The sequence below is a fragment of the Pseudorasbora parva genome, chromosome 2 (genome assembly GCF_024679245.1).
Source record: "Pseudorasbora parva isolate DD20220531a chromosome 2, ASM2467924v1, whole genome shotgun sequence".
Lineage (NCBI taxonomy): Eukaryota > Metazoa > Chordata > Actinopteri > Cypriniformes > Gobionidae > Pseudorasbora > Pseudorasbora parva.
The window spans coordinates 7,136,445-7,157,374 of record NC_090173.1 but is presented as its reverse complement, the minus strand read 5'-3'; the positions used below and the strand labels follow the sequence as shown (position 1 = coordinate 7,157,374).

The 20,930-nt window shown below is 40.0% G+C and overlaps 1 protein-coding gene and 1 pseudogene across 1 annotated transcript; both read right to left on the bottom strand.

Annotated features, from left to right (window-relative positions):
• Positions 1–1,616: 1,616 nt before the first annotated feature.
• On the bottom strand, positions 1,617–3,016 carry LOC137048383 (GTPase IMAP family member 9-like). Its single transcript, XM_067426519.1, has 2 exons — positions 3,008–3,016; positions 1,617–2,909 (listed from the first exon to the last, which is right to left on the bottom strand). Exons 1-2 carry the CDS (start codon positions 3,014–3,016, stop codon positions 1,617–1,619), a joined length of 1,302 nt encoding a protein of 433 aa, XP_067282620.1.
• Positions 3,017–8,058: 5,042 nt separating this feature from the next.
• Positions 8,059–20,400, bottom strand: LOC137048373 (GTPase IMAP family member 8-like; annotated as a pseudogene).
• Positions 20,401–20,930: the final 530 nt, after the last annotated feature.

The window sequence follows — 20,930 nt, the reverse complement described above, 5'->3', positions numbered from 1 at the left end:
ACTGACACACCGATTATTTTTAAGAGTTTCTCCTAAATCGGCAAGTTAGGAGCTACTTTTAGCCTTAAGATGTTTTGTGAATATGGCCCCTGATTGTGTTTGTCTGAAAGAAGGATGTCATATACACCTAGGATGACTTTATGGGGGAGTAAATAATGAGCTTATTTTCATTTGTGAAAATGTAAATAGTGGCAATTTATATAATTTAGATACAAAAATTTTAGAGGGTGAAAGCATTTTTATATGAGTAACAAAAACAGAAGAATAAAGTGAATTATACTGAATATTTACCTTATTTTTTATTAGCTCCTTTATATGTAAATAATGAATAGATTCTCATTTAGGCATCGCATATTTAGATATAAAATCTTTAAATGAAATAAATCTATTATCCAAAAAGAGATGATAAAGATGAGTTATTTGTTAACTCCATTTATTACACGGCTCTGTGAAATACTTGATTCTGATTGGTCAATCGCGCATTCCAGCGGTACATTATTTCCAGATAACAACCGCTCATCCAGGTACTACGGGTTATCTTGACCGGTACTACTTCTGTGCTTAACGCTGGCGCCATCTTGTGTCTGTCTGCTTCGCGTCGGGGTCCTGATCACTCTGTCGGGGTTTATTCTGCGATAACAACCGGCTGTACATTATCCCTTACTTAGAAATAAAGAGGTTTTCTGTTAAAAATCAGGAGTATACCAAATTGAAGAAAATTTTCCATTGTAGATTTTTTTTTTCACAAGTAGTTAGGGTTGAAGAAAATAATTTATTTTTAAAAGAGTTTTTTTTTTTGTTAATTTATGTTCCAATAAAAGGTAAATTGTTTAATTTAATATTATATCGTGGCTCGACTAGTCGAGACTGTTTTCCAAGATGGCGCCTGTCCGTGAATGCGTAATGCACTGTGTTTATAAAGTATCTTCTTATTAAACTGTTTGTACTCTTACAAAGTTCTCAATGCTTCGGTTTGCATGTAAGGACCCTCATTATGCTGCCGTGTTAGTGTGAGGCTATTTTGAGCCTTGTAAGTGGTATTAACTAGCGATTTAATTTCACTACCCTGTGCCCCAAAGACTAGTGTTATAAGCTAATCTGTTTTTAGAGATAAAACTCTTGTTCATTCGATTTTCATGAAAACGCATCCCAGAGAATGATCTACTCGGTAACCATCTGTTAATTACCCCTAGGGTCATTTCTCACCGGAGTTGTCCTTTAAAGCACTGCACATGTTCACTTTTTACAGTGTACCATTCTGAACTACTTTGAAACATTTCAAGTTTGCAGTGAGCATCTTATGCTTACAGTTTTGCTTTTTAAGCATTTTGTTTTCCATAAATTAACTCATTAATTTAAAGTTAAATGTTCACATGTATTGAACAAATATAAATGTGTGCTTTTCAATAAGTGTTTAAATGAAGGCAGTCAAGGTAAAATCTTAAATAATTAATTAATTTTAATATCACTTGTAACAAAGCAGACCAATTAATCACATGATATGCTGAGCTCTTGAATAAAATAGAAAACCATTGGCAACATCACCGCATATTTAATTACTACCTATTTTAATATCTTATAACGTTTAGATATCATTAAACATTTCAGTACAAAAATCAAGAGCTCCAATGTATAGATGTGAAAGCTCCAGCAGATCCAGCTAACACAGAAACATATTGTAGATTTTCTTCTCTAAAGTGATGAATCACAGCTCCAGCAAATACACCACCACACCCAACACATGCTGTCTTCAGCACAAACTGTCTAACAGTGCTGGGACGCTCATGAGAAAGTGAACAGATCGTCATGTACCGACTCTTCCACATCAATCTCCAGAAAATCCCAGTGAAAACTCCTACAGTTGCTGCGGATCCTCCTGTAAAGAAAGTCCTTGTGAAGCTTCCATGTGAAGAGTCTTCTTTCTGTATAAAAACACCTCCTGTCACTACAGCAAAAACCATAAATAAACCAACATATTTCAGCTTTATCCATTTAAGCAATGAATGTTTTTCCCTCTTTTTAGCTTCCTCTTTGTTCTCCAGTATCTTGGCTCTTTCCTGCTCTAATTTCTGCTCATATTCTCTCCTCACTCGTATTTCTGTCTCTTCTCTGACTCTGTCTAATTGAATTTGGTGTTCTCTCTCTCTGCTCTCCATATTTCTCCTCCTCTCTCTCTCTTCTTTCTCTCTTCTCCTCTCCTCCTCAGCTCTCCTCTCCTCCTCTGCTCTCTTCTTCTCCTCCTCTGCTCTCTTCTTCTCCTCCTCTATCCTCCTCTCGTTCTCCTTCATCATGTCTAGTGTGTAGCAGGAGTTTGTGTTCTCAGTCATGAGTCTGTCGATCTTCTCCATGAGTTCAGTCACCTGCCGTCTGTTTGCTGGAGCTTTAATGTTAAACTCATGATATCTCCGACCACATCGATTAATAAAATCAGATAACTGAGTGTTTCTCCTGATCATTTCTCCTAGTGTTCTCATGTGTCTCTGATCTGCATGAGTGAAGAGCACTAGAGTAAATCTGAGAGCTTCTGCTCCAAACTTCAGCTCAAACCAGCGAATGAAGTCCATCTCCTGCTCAGTGAAAGTGCTCAAAGACAGAAGAAGCAGGATCACATGAGCTCCTGCAGAACATAATTCAAGAGCTTTCTTCAGCTCTGAGTCTGAATCAAAGTCAGTGTGAGTGGAGAAGATGAAGTCTGGAGTATCGATGAGTGTCACGCTCCTGTTATTAACAGCAGCGGTGTGTGTCTGACAGACTCTGGTCACTGATGAAGAGGTCAATTCTGACTCAAACACGCGATCATTAAAGATGGCGTTTCCTGTGGCGCTTTTCCCGGATCCGGTTTTACCGACCAACAGCAGCCGGAGACCTCCATCATCTTCCTCTCTCATCCCTCCTGTGTTCTGTGACCTCTAAAATACACAAAAACAGCATACTGTCAGTTAAAATGACTCAAAATTGATGTGTCTGATAAAATTATGAAACAATCTAGATCAAAAGAGTCACTCACCTGATACATCAGGTCAAAGTCCTTTACCCTTGTCCAAACTACAAACAACAAAAACATTTAAACACAATAGAAATATTTAGCAAAACATTGTTGACGCATTCAATATATATTTATTTTGATGATTTGTTAGATTTATAACATTAATCATGAAGCCATATAAATCATAATGTACTATTTTTCTTTTGTTGAATCACAAAACTATGAAGAACTATACGTGCAATGTAAAACAAACAATCTTTATGAATATTGTGTCATTCTAAACCCTTAATAATGGCCTGTGTGTAGAAAGTTGTAGTGTGTTTTTATTTATCGTTCTTTCAGTGCTTGTTCACAGCAGATGTTCGAATGATGTAATAATTCAGGAACATCACACTAACCTTTAAATAATATTCTAGTAACATTAAGGAGCTATACTAACACTCCCCAATATAGGCTACCGATAAGTTTTAGTTTACGTTTTGCCCGTACATCCAAAGATTACAGTGCACAGATTTGGATCACGTTATTGTACGACGAAACCACATCTTAACTTTAAAATGCATTTCTTTTTTACTCAAAACATTTACTGGAAAAGTGAATGCACAAATTTCATAATGTATAGCCTATATAAAGTAATTAAACGTTAAACTTACAAAGAAGCACGCAAAACAGTGCAGGGTAAAATGTCTTCCGTCTTCTACAAAATGTCAGGACTGCGTGTTTACTTTCACTTTTGAAACACGTGACGCTGTTTGTCTCCGGAAGAGGGCGCTGTAACTCCAAAAGCGGCACAAGGCAAAACAGCATGTTTTTTTTTTTTTTTTTTTTTTTTTCCAGTAGGTATGTCTGCAGGGGCCCGTTTCAGAAAGGAGGTTAAGTGAACACTCAGAGTATGTTAACTCTAAAATAAGGTAAACTCTGGGTTTTCTGTTTCAGAATAGAGGTATGTTAAACCCAAGAAAGCAGGGTAAGTCAAGCCCGTTTCTGAAAGACAGGTAAATGAAAGCTTTAGCATAAGTTCTGCCAGGAAGACTTAATTATTACGTCACTTCAACTTCTATCTATCCAATCACATTCTAATACTTGGGTATAAAAGATCGGTACTTATTCATGTTTGAGTTCGCAGATGCTGACGCCCCAATTCACCGCCATCCTCCCCACCACCTCCAAGTCAAATCCTTCCCTACTCCACCCCACCACCACCACCAGGATGGTCCCTTCCATACCTCACGGGGGGGTCGGCTGCGCCTCTGCCTTCGTCTTCAGGCAGGATATGCAGAGTCCAGACCCTCTGATTGCGAGCTACGGACGGGGCCTATGCCAAAGTACTTTATTGCTTGCTGGATTGTTAATAAATGGATTATTGTCACAGTATTTATTCTCCCGAGTCTTTCTGGCAGAACTTATACTCATTCTGGTACCAGGGGTAACTTACTTTGTGAACCTAACCTGGTCTGAAGCAGATTTTCTCCAGTAAACCCGGAGTTTATTTCGGTCTTCTCCTCCCTCTTTTTAAAATGCCAGTGGTGTTTAAACACTTCACACTGCACAAATGTTTTTCTTTTTCTTTTTTCAAAACTAGCATCCTGTACACGAGGAGGCTGCAGTGATATGTCAGGTGAGGATTTTATAACCACATGCATATTTATTTGAGCAGTACCATGTTTTAATGATAGTTTTCTGTATAATATCAGGGATGCAGAGTATATTAGTAAGACTGCTGTATGCAGAAAGGTCAGGGAAGTTTAATAAAAAATAACATAAGATATTTTGTCATGTTTTGTTGAAAATAAAATTTAAATTAAGTTAGTTTTTGCTTAAAACAAGCTAAATTATCTGCTAATGAGGTAATAAAAATATTCTTATTTCTACCCCATTAGCAGACAGTTCTGCTTGTATAAAGCAAAAACTCACTTCACTTTTTTCCTGTTGGATTTTAATTTCTTCCTCCATCATGGATTAGAGAACATTTTGTGAAAAGAGCATTAGACTATGTGGGAAAAGCTGCTGCAGTGAAATATACACTGAATTATATTTATTTAATATGTCAAATGTTTAAAAAGTCATGGATTCTACACCATATTAATTATTTACAATATTATTATAAAATAATATAATACAGCCGACTGTCCAATAAATGTTTTCCTTTCCAATACCTTTTTGTCATAATATTGAGAAACTGAATGAACTAAAACTCTGTGATAGTGAGTAATATAAGTGATAAGCACAAGAGAAGAAAGGAACTCATAACAGGTCAAAAGTAATTTCTTTAAATATAAAACAGAAAGCAGATAACGTTAAGTGAGAAATACGTGACAATACAGTGTGCTCATGTGAAGCTCGCTCCTTCACGTCTGTCAGCTGTTGTGTGTGTTCAATGGTATGCGCTGCAGCTCCTCTCAGCCATTCACTGAACACAGAGAGAGGTGTGACGGCAGGGAGAAAGCAAGACCTCACGCTCCCAGTACAGGCAACATTAGTAAAGTAGCTGACATTTGTCCAAAAAGTTGGTAGATTTGTCACTAGTGACTTTTTTGAAAAAAAGTCACTAGAGGGGTCTGAAAAGTCGCTAAATATAGCGACAAAGTCACTAAGTTGGCAACACTGCCAACGAGTTTGTGCACCAGAGAGAGAGAGAGTTGTCAGTGATTCTTCCTCTGGTACAGTCTTGCAGTGTGAAACCTCCTTTCGCCGATCCATCGGTCAGTCTGAACACAGCAGTGATCTGACTACACTGAAAATCGTGCAGCCTGAACTCTGCATTATCTTGGTCCTCCAAGATGTTTAATCTGTTATTCCGATCAGTATCAACACCAGTGCTGTGACTGACAGACACATATACTTCTCAAAACAGTAGATTGAGGAGATATAATGATCACCAATAACTGCAATTTGATAGCCAGGAAATCTAGACGCACCCTAGCGACAGCAAATCTAATCTGCAGCAAGTGTTGTCTAGCAAAACCAAACTCATGTCAGGCCAGGGATGGAAATTAACTTTTTTGTCCACCGGCCACAGTGGCTGGTGGATTTCAAAATCTACCAGCCACTCAATGTTTTTACCAGCCACTTTCTTGTTTTTAACCGACAATGTGTAACTGCACGTGAAAATTAATACTACAAGCTCTACAATACTTAAACTGTTTATTTAATCTCAAATCTCAATGAAATACTGACATTTTTTCACTCTTATACACACACAAACCATGAACTGATATACATTTCATTAAATGAGTAGGGCTCTATGTTCTCTCTCTTTTTTTTTTTAAACCTGGATGTGGCATTTGGATGATTCTTTTATGGCTTCCAGTTTTAGGTTTTTAGTACCAACAATGAAACTACTAGTTTTGGCATCTCCTGAAGCGTGTTGACGACATACCGAGCAGAACATTGTCAGTAGGGATGCATCGAAATAAAAATTATTGGCTGAAACCGAAGCACTAAAAGAAATGATGCCAATTATCCATTGCATTTATGGCTAATGCTATGACTGTGTAACTTTACTAAAAATCAAGGCATTGCAATTGCATTAATTAATATTAAAGTTTCAAATAATAAATCAATTACAAATTATGCAAATATTTATTTAGCACATTGCAACATCAAACAGTATAAAATAAAATTCAAAGTAAAATGTTTAACTTGATCTCACTCATGTGTACATTAAATAATAATGTACAGGTCTACTAGCCTACAGAAATGTAATAAAGTAATCAAATGTAAAATAACTGCATATTTAACTGTTTAAATGAAAGATTATTCCTTATTAAACTTACAAAAGCTATTCAATCAAGAGCAGTGAGTGATGTCCTTATCGTTTGTTTGACATTAAACATAGCAGTAAAAGCTACTGCCCCTTTAAGACCTAATAGAGGGATATGCGTCATCTTTCACGACTGTATAAAGTTCGCTTAAGGCATATTCAGACTATGTCTGCTAGAATTCTCATCAAGATGAACATGTTGGCATACTTTTTGTGTGAGTTTGTCCGTTTAAGCACAAGACTTGAAAGAGAACTCAATATTTGCGCGCTGTGAGACGGGTGCGCGCTTCCGGATGACAGTGACGGATCTTCTCTCAGTGCGCGCGAGTTATTATGGTTATTATTCGCGTCTTCTGGGACTACATCCGGGTAATGACGGCGAAAACGACTGGTCATATTCGGACATACATAGTGCGGCCGCACTCGCATTCACTGAACACAGTTTATAAAGCGGGGAAACAGTATGCTATTTTTATTTACCCGCCACGGTGGCCGGTAGGTGAAGCGAGTTTACCCGCCACAACGCAAAATCACCCGCATTTGGCTGGTGGCGGGTGCTAATTTCCATCCCTGTGTCAGGCCAATCAAATCATGTATAGATTCAGTGGGCGGGGCTTAACATAATGATGGCAGAGTTGTGTGCTTCTAGTAAACACAGAAACTGGCGAACGGCGGTCTTTCGAATCAGCTTTGACCGCGACTCTGGAAGACTTGGAGTTCAGCTTTTCTCTGAGAAAAGAACAAAGAACGGCACTGAAGTCATTCTTAAAAAGGGAAGATGTGTTCTGAGTTTAGCCGACCGGATACGGCGAATGTTTAATCAGTCAGCGAGCTCCGCTTCACCTTCGTTGCTCTGGTTGGTGTAGCGCTATCCTATCGCGTGCAGAGGGAGTTTGAAAGACAACCGTTTATCCGCCCCTCGGATTGAGCTGTCAATGGCGAGTTTCCAGATCAAACATCTTGATGTGGGTCTGGCTTGTCAGGCTAGCAATTTCAGGTTTCAAACAGAGATGGTGACAAAGCACAATGTGTGTGAAAGTTGACACCTTAGGAGCTTTAGCTGAAGCTTGGCGGATCACCCTCTCTGCAGCTCTCAGCACCTTAATAATAATAATAATAATAATAATAATAATAATAATAATAATAATAATACATATTTACATCCGGTCAAACAATGTATGTGTTATCTTCAGAATGGATTGTGTCGGTAATAGGCACTCAACGAAATATTTTTCGGGTTACAATATTTTTCTGTGGAGATTTTAAAATTTTTTCTGTAATTTTTAACAGTCATTTTTTACAGTGTATGCTAACATTTTACAAAGTAAGGCAACTCCACCAGGTCCACCTGCAGCTCCACCAGCAGATCCACCGATAACAACAGCTCCACTAAGAGCAACAGCAAGTTCGGCAAGAGTAAACCCAACAACTGCTCCAACAGCTAAACCACCAAAAGCACCAATTAATGCTCCAACTCCAATGCCTATTAAAAAATGTGTCTTATACTTGCAAAAAAACTTCTTAAATCCATTGTTCTCATTTTTTCTTTGTTTCTCCTCTTTTTGTTTTCTCTGCTCTTCCCCTCTCTGTCTCTCTGCTTTAAGTCTTTCTAGTTCAGCTTCTATCTCTGCTCTGGTTCTCCCCTCTGTCTCCTTTCTCACTCTCTTACTCTCCTCTTGTATTCGTCTCTCCTCTTGTTGTTTTCTCTCCTCTTCCTCTCTCAGTCTCTCCTCTTCTGCCTCTTGTCTGAATCTCTGAGCATCTTCAAACATCTGATTACTGTAGTGTCCTCCTCCATTCTGCTCTATCATTGAGTCAATCTTCTGCAGTAGATCCTTCACCTGCTCTCTGTTATTCTGAGCTTTATTGTTGAAGACGTGAAATCTGCCTCCACACTGATCAACTAGATCTCTTAATCTACAGTTCTCCTTAATGAGCTCCTCTACTGTCTGTCCTTCTAGCTGATCTCCATGAGTGAGGAGAATGATGGAGTATTTTAACACCTCCTGACCAAACAACATCTCAATGATCTGAGGAATCTTCTGCTCCTGCTCAGTGTATCTCATGTTCACAGGAAACACAATGAGAAAAGCGTGCGGTCCAGGACTGGATATATAAACACTTCTGGCTATCTCTGTCATTAACTTTTTAGGGTCCATCTGTGTGTCGAAGAATCCAGGAGTATCAACTACAGACACAGATCTGCCTGAAACAGTGGCATGTTCCACTGTGGATTTACTGGTGACTGAATTCATTCCAATGACAGAGTTAAACTCTTTCTGTCCCAGGATTGTGTTTCCAACTGCACTCTTCCCAACACCACTTTTACCCAGAAGAACAATCCGTCTGGATGAGACAGGAGTGACTGGTTCAAAATCTGTCTGATCTTTTCTTTTCAGTGGATTCAGTATCTCTGCTCCTTCTCCTGTATAAAAAGAAAAAAACATTTTCAAATTAGGTAGACTAACTTGAAAAAAAACCCAAAAAAAACATGGAAACCGATTGCCTTAAAAAACAAAAACAAGGAAAGCGAAAGAGGAATAGTGTGTTGTGCTGACAAATGCTTAGTATAGTTCACTTACACAAGAGTTCTAATAACTAAAACATAACAGTAGAGAGTACTTGATCATTTACTTTAGATTTACTCTTGACTCAGTATCTCTACCATTGTTGTGTTTTGATGCTGAATGTTGGAGTGTGTGACTCAAGGATGGTCAACTGTTAGATATTTTTACAAATATAGAGATATTATGTCAACCCAATTTAAAGTTTCACAGGTTTTATGATCTGCAATAAAATTGTGATAGCAATAAAATTGTAAACAATAATTTCACAAGTTTGTGTGTCTGTATAATCTATTCTACCCGAGCTCCGATTGCCCTATAACAGGCAAAATTGAATGAAAGAATGAATGAATGACTCATTTATATAGCGCTTTCACACAATCCCTGACAAAAGTCTTGTCGCTTGTGTACAAATTGACCTAAAGTGCCGCTGAAATATATTTTTAATCAAGATTTTTTTTAACAAGAAATGGCTCATTTTAATCCCACCAGCTTTTGTGATAATGTTTCAGTGAAAAACTAAACTTTCAAAAACTATTCTAATATTCACAGCTTGGTAAAGCCCATTGAGTAAATTATTGCAAAGACAAAAGTGTTGTCACCTTGTCATATGAGCTTCACCTGTGACTAATAATGGATCAATTAGGTCTCAAGTGTGTATAAAAAGAACCCCAGTACACTAGATCTTCACATCAACTGCAACTAGACCTCTGCAAACATGCCTAAGATTCACCCTGAGACTAAAGTTTTGATTATCAAGAGGCTGAAGACCAGATCCACTGCTGATGTGGCAGACACCTTCAATGTGTCTCAGCGTCAAGTACAGAGGATAAAATAAAGATTTGAAGAGACTGGAGATGTTTTTGACAAGCCCAGGTCAGGCAGACCCCGCAAGACAACTGCTCGAGAGAACCGTTTGTTGGCTCGAAAATCCAAGGCCAGCCCCTTTTCCACTGCAGCAGAGCTCCACGAGACCTGGTCACCTGAAGTCCCTGCAGGGCCGGCGTTTGCTATAGGCGAGCTAGGCGGTTGCCTAGGGCGACATTTGTGTTAGGGGCGCGAGCGCGCTCTAGTGCCGCCCATTACTTCCCATTAAGAATCGGAACAAGCGAAATACAACATAATGTTCATTAAACATGATCATCACGGGGCGCCCCCTCAGCCACACCTTTAATTACTTATCAACCTGATTATTAGATTGAATTGATGGTGATTATTGATTATTAGGTCAGGCAAGTGCTCATCTTGCGCGTTCATCAAAAATGAGGCGTCTAAACCCGCGGGTGCACAGGGACGGAAAAAGAGAAAAAAAGAAAGGAAGAAAATCGAAAGAAAGCCCAGTATAGAGGTTAGTCTTCTTATCTCAGCCAATAAGTTGTCAAACAAAATAAAATTACTTAGTATCAATCTTATCAACTAATATTTATTTTATAAATATTATTAATATTGTCACTAAGCTATTGTCACTTGCTAGTTTTCTTCATAATTACTATACATATTGCAAACATAACTTCACTGACAATAATCTACAATAACCTACATGGATGTCATTTAAATATCAAAAGTCCAGTTCGTTATAAATATGGATAACGTATGCACGTTATTTATGAAAAGTACAAACGCTCTCTACGTGTGCGTCAGAAGGAAATAAATACGGCCTCTCGTATTTTTTTTATTTTTTTTTTATTTTTTTACTGGAGTAGCCTAACGAAAGATGCCATATTATTTACATCAAACACAAATATGCTGTGTTCACCAAATTCTTTACAGTGGCTGTAGTGTAGTGGTAAGACGCATGGCATCAAGATATGATGCAGGTCGATCAGAGGTTCGATCCTGCCTTTTGCCACACTCGCTCTATTCCCTTTTCCCATCACATATCAGATCGGAAAGGCATTTATTTTCAATAAAAAGTGAGAAAATGTTTGAAAAGTGGAAATAAAGCGTCGAACATGTTTAATAATAAGTGCTTCTCGGTTAGGGGTAGGCCTAGGAAAACAGACATGTGCTGAATTAGAGACAATAAAAGTGAGTGGAGTGGGGGGGTGGGCGCAAAACTCCATCTCGCCTAGGGCAACCAAAGAGCTAGAGCCGGCCCTGAGTCCCTGTGTCAACCAGAACAGTTTGTAGGATTCTGCCTCGAAATGGCCTCCATGGTTGAATCAGTGCCCAGAAGCCAGCACTAAACAAAATACAATTGAAAAACAGCGTGGCATTTGCCAAGGCCCACAGCCTGCTAAAAGGATGGACGCTGGAAAAGTGGCAGAAGGTGTTTTTTTCAGATGAATCTTCAGTTGAATTACACCACAGTCGCCGCAAATATTGCAGGAGACCTACTGGTGCCCGAATGGATCCGAGATTCACCCAGAAACAGTGAAGTTTGGTGGCGGAAAAATCATGGTCTGGGGTTACATCCAGTATGGGGGTGTGCGAGATCTGCAGGGTGGAAGGCAACATCAATAGTCTAAAATACCAAGAAATCTTAGCTACCTCTAATTCCCAACCATAAAAGAGGCCAAATTCTGCAGCAGGACGGTGCTCCATCGCATACTTCCATCTCCACATCAAAGTCCCTCAAGACAAGAAGATCAAGATGCTCCAGGATTGGCCAGCCCAGTCACCAGACATGAACATCATTGAGCATATGTGGGGTAGGATGAAAGAGGACGCATGGAAGACGAAACCAAAGAATATTGATGAACTCTGGGAGGCATGCAAGACTGCTTTCTTAGCTATTCCTGATGACTTCATCAATAAATTGTATGAATCCTTGCCAAACCGCATGGATGCAGTCCTTCAAGCTCATTGAAGTCATACAAGATATTACATTTGGATCTCACAGCGCCACAACTTAATTTGCTGACATATTTTTGTATTTGCAGTAAATTTGTTACATTTCTGTATAGGCGACAAAACTTTTGTCTTGCCAAAATTTGACCTTTCTGTCTTGATTAAATGATAAATATTTTTTTCTGTGAAAATTATTTATTTCGGTGCATTAAACATCATTTGGGAGGGTTTTAGCTTTTCATATGAGCTATTTCTAACACCAATTGATTAATTAAAAGTCAGGTTAATATCAGGTATTTCTAGAAAATAGATAAGCGACAAGACTTTTGTCAGGGACTGTATGTACTACTGAACACCCAAAGCGCATTACACTGATGTCAGGGATCTCTCCTCAACCACCACCAGTGTGGTGTACAAAGGAGGAGCAGGGTGTTATGTGTCGATGTACAAAGGATGAGGATTCCAAGACTTCCAAAACACACAGGAGCTTTATTCACTATAAACCATACAAGATACATTAACACAACGTGGGTATAACGGAGACCGGACAAGGAAGGACTGAACACGAGGGAACTAAATACACGCACTGATGACTAGACAAAGGGGAACAGGTGACACAGATGACTGGACACAGATGACATAATTAAAGCTAACGAGGGGACTGAACAGTGGCGGGAAACTCAGAACAAAGGAACATGTGACTAAAATGAAACCAGGAAGTACAGGGGGAAACATAACAGACAGAACACACATGTGACACAGGGGAGAAGGAGGGATGCTGCAGGAACTAAAAAGGGGAAGAGGTAAGCTGCTGGTTTTATACGTTGGTATTAATTGAAAGATTAGATGGGCATACTCCTCCCAAAATTACGTTTAATAACTTCACTATATGACATGAAGGGATATATTACATAGGTTAATTTTAAAAGATGGTCTTAATTTCTGATTAAATCATGAACTTTAGTTAATTATTCAGACAGTATCTAGGTCACCTTTTAAAAGCAAACTGTTTATTACGTCTCTTCCTTTGCAACCAAATAACTGATCTATTGTTGCATCGCTGCTTCAGAAAGAGTGTTATAATGACACGAATGCAGGGCTGCCTTATCCTAATGGGCAACATGGGCTGCAGCCCAGGGCCCCGAACACCAGGGGGCCCCCAAGACAATTCTGCCATAAAGACTCGGAAGAATTAATGCTGTAACAATAACATTTATTTAGGAGCTCAGCAAGCAATCAAGTTCTTTGGCGTAGGCCCCATTTGTAATTCGCATTCCAACGGTACGGAATCTGCGTATCCTGCCTGAATACAGAGGCAGGGGCGCAGCTCACCCCCCGCGAAGTATGAAAGGGGGCCATCTGGTGGTGGTGGGGTGGATGGAGGGAGAGACATCCTGAAGTCTTCAGGGTAGAGGGGAGATCCCGTCTGGTGCTGTTGAGGATGATATGAAAGCCTGGCTGGTTGTGTAGGGGGGGGATGGAGGAAAGGTCCCATCTTGGTGGTGGTGGGGAGGATGGTGGTGCTGAAGCGGTAGTATCTGCGAACTCAAACATGAGTAAGTACAACCTTTATATGCTCCGGTAAAGGATGTGATTGGATAGATGAGAAGGTAATTAGTGACGTAACGATTGAGTCTTCCTGGCAGAACTTGCGCTTAACTTCATTTCTGCCATAAAGACTCGGAAGAATTAATGCTGTAACAATAACATTTATTTAGGAGCTCAGCAAGCAATCAAGTTCTTTGGCGTAGGCCCCATTTGTAATTCGCATTCCAAGGGTACGGAATCTGCGTATCCTGCCTGAATACAGAGGCAGGGGCGCAGCTCACCCCCAAAGATAGGTGGAAGGAGGATCCACCGTGAACGGGGCCCACCCCCAAAGAACGGTTTATGAAGTATACTCACGGTCCTTATTCCTGAAGTTCCTAATGGAGAGAAAGAAGAGAAAAACAATTAGATTTTAGACCATATACTTTTTTGGGTTAAGATTCGAAACCGCCGGCAAGTGTATTCCCTGACGCCAGATTCACAGCTACCGTGACGTACGGAAATATAGGCCGGAGGCCATCTTTTGATAGAACACGTGGGCCACAGACCATCTTTTGATAAGACACCTGGGCCACAGGCCGTCTTTTGATCGGACACATGGGCCACAGGCCATCTTTTGATCGGACACATGGGCCACAGGCCATCTTTTGATAGGACACATGGGCCACAGGCCATCTTTTGATAGGACACATGGGCCATGGGCCATCTTTTGATAGGACACATGGGCCACAGCCATTTTTTGATAGGACGCATGTCCAACGGCCAACATCTGATAGGACGCATGGCCACAACCATCTTTTGATAGGACGCATGTCCAACGGCCAACTTCTGATAGAACGCATGGCCACGAACCATCTTTTGATAGGACATATGTACCACAGACCATCTTTAATATAGTGTAAGACCACTGAAACATAACATCCGGCCAATTCGGCTCGGAACACCACCACCAGTAGTTAAATAGGAATTTACCATTATTGGAGAGCTTGCTGAGCTTCGAGGATGATTTTTGAATCAGTTTTCATACAGACTTGAAAGCAAAAGAAGACCATCTGCCCAGGATTTTGATGGCTGCTGTAGAGATGCCGCACTCGGCTGCTGGAGTGACTGCCCCGATCCTAAAGAATGTCTGGTATGGAGGAAAGACTGCAACTTATAAGGACAGATGAGAGGTGTGGGTCTAAAACCCGGCCTGAGAGAGAGGAGCGCCATTGTGAAAATATAAACCTTAGCCAAACATTAAGATAAAAGATCATGGATGTAAGGGAAGAATACTTACCGTATAATATTTAATTAAAGGACTTTGATAATAAAATGTAACTTCTGATGCTCATTACGACACATGGCTAATCTTAGAATTACCTGAAGGTTTAGCATACTATAGGTTTAAAGTGCTGAAGAAAACCATCTTGAGTAGGGCTGCACGATAATTCGCTATGTTGCACGCAATTTGGCAGAGGCTGTGATAATTGCCTGCGCAGCTTCTCAGAGCGGGACAGCTGCGATCGGCAGCAGCGCTGCTCCGCAAGTCAGAGGGCCCTCTTGCGCAGGGAACTCCAAGGGCTTGGAGAATGCCTTTACAGGAACAAGCCAGACAACTAAAACAACCGTAGTCTCGTGGTGAAAAGGCAAAGTAGAGATGAAGGCTATGATAGGCCACCTGCACAGAGACCATGTTAGACCACAGAGAAGTTCATGAAGCTTATAGATACTAATGAAAACAGGATCAGTGGGCAGTAATAATTCGAGAAGCATACCACCACCTGTGATTGCATGATAAGTATTACTTGCCGTTGGAGTGTTTGAGCAATTTGCATCAGAACTTGCTTGTACTATAATGCTGATGGCGTCGATGTACACGACACCATGATAGAGGAAGCACTCTGCATGTTTGAGCTGCATTTGTAGAAACCTGATCCAAGAGAATGTCCTATTCATATAAGAGTTGGAGAACCATAATTCTTTGTATCTGCAGTTGGAGGAGTTGCAACCATAGGTGTCACTTCTACTTACGGCTTGATAAAAGTAGCCATCAGAACCTGTTGAGGGAACCCACAAGAGAGAAACCTGAACAGCATGACCGAAGAGTGAAAGAATTAGATCAAAATATACAAACTATTGAGGACCTCAAGATATGCCCTTGCAGAAAATAAGTGTATAATTATATGATGGCACTTTACTAGCTAATGGCCATAGCTAACTACTGGACCCTGTAAAACCTATGAGAACGATCAATACAATAATCATCTTTGGCCCTATCCCGAATGGCACCCTAAACCCTCACGGTCTTCCTCTAAATCCGCACTTTCGCTACGTAATGTCGCTTTGACTGCCGGGTAGCAATCCTCTGCATAGCTCGCAAACTTGCGGGTTCAGCTGAAGGGCGCATCGAGGCTGCATAGCAGACGCAAAGGGGGCGCTCACGAGCACCCCTCTTTTAAGCTTAATGACGAATGGAACACTCTACGGCACCGCGGACCCAACGGACACGCGCACGCAATGGCCATTGTAGGGCCACAAGACTAAAAGTACACGTGAAGCGTGCCGTTTGGGACAGGGCCATAGAAACCCTAATCCGGGTTCGTAATGTGCAATTGAGACAAAATATCGTGATCCTGAAAAGTTTTTCCTTGCTGACATGTCTTTAATAGTTATCTGATAATTCACTAACTGCTAATTTTGCTTGCGAGGGAACACGTTTAACCGATGTAGAGTAGATGTGCAATAGATTCAAACCGCGGTGTGGTCAGATTAGACAGACATTTTACATTGGAGAAGGATTTTAGCTGCAATTAAGCGTTGACAGTTCGTGCATTTATAAAGGGAGCACCCTCCACTCACTTACTAAATTCATAAAGATATGATAATTATAATTCTGCGCTGTGGTTTAATTGCTATACGGGATGTAATCATTGTAAAGACAGTTAATTTGTGCACGTAAGAAAATTAGTGCTGCTATCTAATAACCAGTTAAACTTTGTTTTGATGTGAACCTTAACCGGCTTTTGCGCTGTAAATGCAAGCGAGAATACACGTATGCGTTTTATTATAATTGAAGCACTGTGTCCTAGTGCATCTGACAGAAAATGTTTGATGCAGCTGATGAAGCTATTTGAATATCATTGCATTATAAATAATATATTCTGAAACACCCAACATGGCATAAAGAAAACAGACCAACCATATATTGTCGCGATTGTGAGTTTGTTGTCTTCGAACGTGTCTATCTGCATAGTGATCTCTGCAAGGTTTGTTTATGCCAGGGAGTTCCTGGAATGTTGCATGTTTGTCTGTTCTTCATATGTCATATATGACTAAATGTTCAGTATTACAGCTTGCCAGCACCCTCCAGCTGCCAGTAGAGCTGAAAACATAGTACAACATCACTCAATGAGTGAAGCACAGATTTTGAATAAGATTGAATAAATATAACTCCTCTGTAAAGAATCGACTCAGACATAAGAGAATCTAGTGATATTTCTCCACATCTGCACGCATTTGAACTAGAAGCCCTGAGGGATGTTTTTGTACCAACGCTATAAGTCTTTTGAATAAGAGGTATTTAAAAATGTGAATATTTTAATTTTGTCATTGTGGATGTATTGTATTGTTAGATGTATTTATTGGATGTTGTGTACTGTAAATTGTTCTGTGATTGTGTGGCGAGACCAAAGATCAATTTTTAGCTTAGGCTGAACAATAACGTGCTACTAGTCGGGATCCTCATGACGACCATGACGCGCATTATAAGTCACGAGACGCCCATCATCGCAGTCATAACTCCTGGCACATGTTAACGCTATAAGTTGAGAATAAAACCGAGGTGAAATTAAAGTAAACTTTGTTCTTAGATCTTTGTATGGTTTGTCAAGGTAATTACTTGCATCTGATAGTAATTTAGAGCTAATACAAGCAAAGAGAGCTTCAGCACGACCACATCCTGGCGGACCATAAGAGGTTAATGGATGCGTACGTTTATAAAGCAATAAAGAGCATCTTCGAGGAGCACATTCGCTATGTTTCTTCCTCATAAGAAGAAAGCAGTGTAAATGATGCAAGACGTTTTCTTCAACACCCTTGGAAATTTGAGCGAAACATGTCTGCATGAACTACAGGATGACAGCCCACATTACCTGACAGTATTTTATCAGTTTAAATTGTGTGTTGTATGCCACTTACTGCTTGCAAGAACCGAAGTAACGTTAGATGGAATATCCATGTAGTGATGTCGGTGCTGTACTTTTAAGAACTACTCAGAGCACATTACGTGTTAATTTACCTCAGCAATCTCATAATGCTGAGCCGATCCGTGATTCGGCTTGCTTTAGTTCGTCCTGAAGCCCGGATGAAATAGGTGCATGTTACTTTAAACCCCGTGAGATTACCACGCATTCGTGGGGAAACTGATAGGGGATATTATACATTGCCATCTGTTCTGTTCAGCTAAGCGATTGTTAAGGATAGACTGTGCGTAGTGTTTTCGAGGCATTAATGGTCAGTTTACACACAAACAAGCCACAACAGGACTGATCGCGTTGTGCGAGCAGGTGCTGCGTCCTATGCGTGTGCGTCTGAAATGCATGCTTGCAACAATGAGAAAGAGAGCGATACTACACCAGATCGTCTTTGAAAATACATAACCATATCCCAGCGATGAATGCTGATGTAGGACGCCAGAATGGTGATGAAGAGCGCAGACGTATCTTTAGATAACATGCACAGATAGACTTCCGTGAATGTGATTGTCTGAATCAGAACGCAAGTTGCTCTCCTTAGAAGGAACGAGCGTCTATTGCCGCGACAGCCCAAGGAAATGATTGCTGACGAGGACTTAACCGCTACTGTATTGCGAGTTGTTACTTTATATAAGACCCATTGATCACCCATGACAAGAAGAGACCGTCAACTAACTGTCGGCGTCAGCATGTGCGCACCATGCTGAAGCGGTAGTATCTGCGAACTCAAACATGAGTAAGTACAACCTTTATATGCTCCGGTAAAGGATGTGATTGGATAGATGAGAAGGTAATTAGTGACGTAACGATTGAGTCTTCCTGGCAGAACTTGCGCTTAACTTCATTTCTCTTTTACGTTATCCTTTTTTTTGTTTTGTTTTGGATCGAGGTAATTATGCGTACGTTGAGCATCGTTGTCACATACCCGAATCGAGTCACAGCAGACACCCAGTACATCGTCACCTCAACATGTCGAACGAAAATGTAAGAAAATATGACAGTGGCAGGCGCGGATCTAGCGGGGTTTCAACTGCCACTCTAAAAGAAAGACCAAGACAGGCAGCTAATGTATCCCAAATTCCCAATGCATAAATTATAAATTGTTCCTCTACCGATTTACATTAGCAGCGCTTCAAATGTGATGAGATAATAGCAATAAAATACATATTTATGTTATTGTGTTATTGTTATTGTGTAGCTAGTCCAACAAATGACTCCTATGAACTGCTTAGGTCTGCAACGCAAATAGTTTGATCATGAATAGATCGCCTGTTATACGTCCCAATGTTAACGGATTTCAGCTTTCTCACTACACACAGATGCGGTCCGGCAGTGCTTTCCAGGTCTGCAACAGCGCATCAATCGTTTCTACACCAAGTCTATTTTGTGCTGGACGCGCTGAATTAAAGTGATAGAACGTTCGCATTAAAATAAACATGCATTGAAGTGAAAATCGGGTTATTTCACCACAGATTCATGTAATTTAAAGTCTAATCTGTTTCAATGACTTTTTGCCTCGGGTAAAGCAAGAACACAGACACATTTAGGTAAATAGGGAGACATAATGAGTTCTCGTCCTTTCTTGAAGGTGGAGAAATAAAGTTCATGACCTGCAGGATTTCTTAAAAGATTTAAAAATTAAAGAAATTAAAGATTATATTTTTTGTCTATTGTAAGTTTTAATGTAAAACGTTTTCGATTTTAACATAGGTAAATATTTTGCCACTTGCATGAGCAACGTAATATATAATAATTTTTTATATATATATATATATATATATATATATATATATATATGGGGGGGGGGGGGGGGGGACAAGGGCCCCACAAAAACTTAGAATCACTGTTGGATTCAGTGTATTTTTAACAATCTCTTACCACTAAGAATTGTAATTAACAAGTGTATATTTATCCAATATTGTTATAAAAGACTCACCCTGTTTTTCAAAATATGGCTTAAGTATATCAAAAAGCAGGCCTTGAACTTGATCACTGGGTCCTTTCTTCTTGTTGTTGAACACGTGGTATCTCTGCTCATATTTCTGAACGAGTCTCTTCAGTGGTTCAGTGTCATCGATGAACTCTTTTATTGTCATGTTTTCTTCCTCCAGTTCATCTCTTCTGGTGAAGAGAATCCAGGTTTTCTTCAGGCGTTTTTCTCCCAGCAGCTTCTCAATCTTCTCCACAGTTTTTCTCTCTTCTTCACTGAACCTTTTAGCTTTGATGACCAGCAGAAACACACAGGGACCAGATTCACATTTCTGAAGAACCTCTTCATATTTCTGCTGAATCTCTTCATCTTTCAGCTCTGTGTGCCAGAATCCTGGTGTGTCATAAGCAGTGAGTGTAATGCCACCAACAGTTCCAGATTCAACAACTAGGTCTTGTGTGACAGATTTTCTTTGAGATGAAAGCTTGCCGTCCCAGGATTATGTTTCCTGTTGCACTTATCCCAGCCCTGGTTTTTCCCAGCAGGACCACATTCAAACAGTCATTTTGTTTTATTTCCTCCATTTTCAGTGTGTAGCCTAAAATGAAATAACACAACTTCTTGTGAGATAGAATCAAGTTTTATACAAGTTTTCTAATATTATTATAAGCTATATGTTTAACATCTAACCCAATTAGCAATTAAAAGTGTATCCTAAAAAGCGCTCTCACAGTGCTCATATTGTGGTCACAATGTGAGGTTGTTTTATTGTCACCATTATGGTGATCCGTGTTTGCTTCAGTTGGGCTCTTGACCCTTGGCTGATAATTTAAATTTTTGGGTGAGCTTGAAGTCTCCCATTGTAACCCGCGGTGGCTAAAGTGGTATTTAGTGCTGGGAAGATAAATGTGTATTTAAATTGGGTCATTAATGTAGTAGAAATGTTAAATAATTTTTGAATTTGGTGCCTTCTAGACTGAGAAAAGGCAGAACATGTATTTTTTTTCTCATGTGGATGAAAGACAACAACTCCCAGAATGCACTCCTAAGGCCACCGCTACTGGTTATCACTTGCCCACCACTGTGTCAGAGATCTGCCAGACTCTCTCACCTC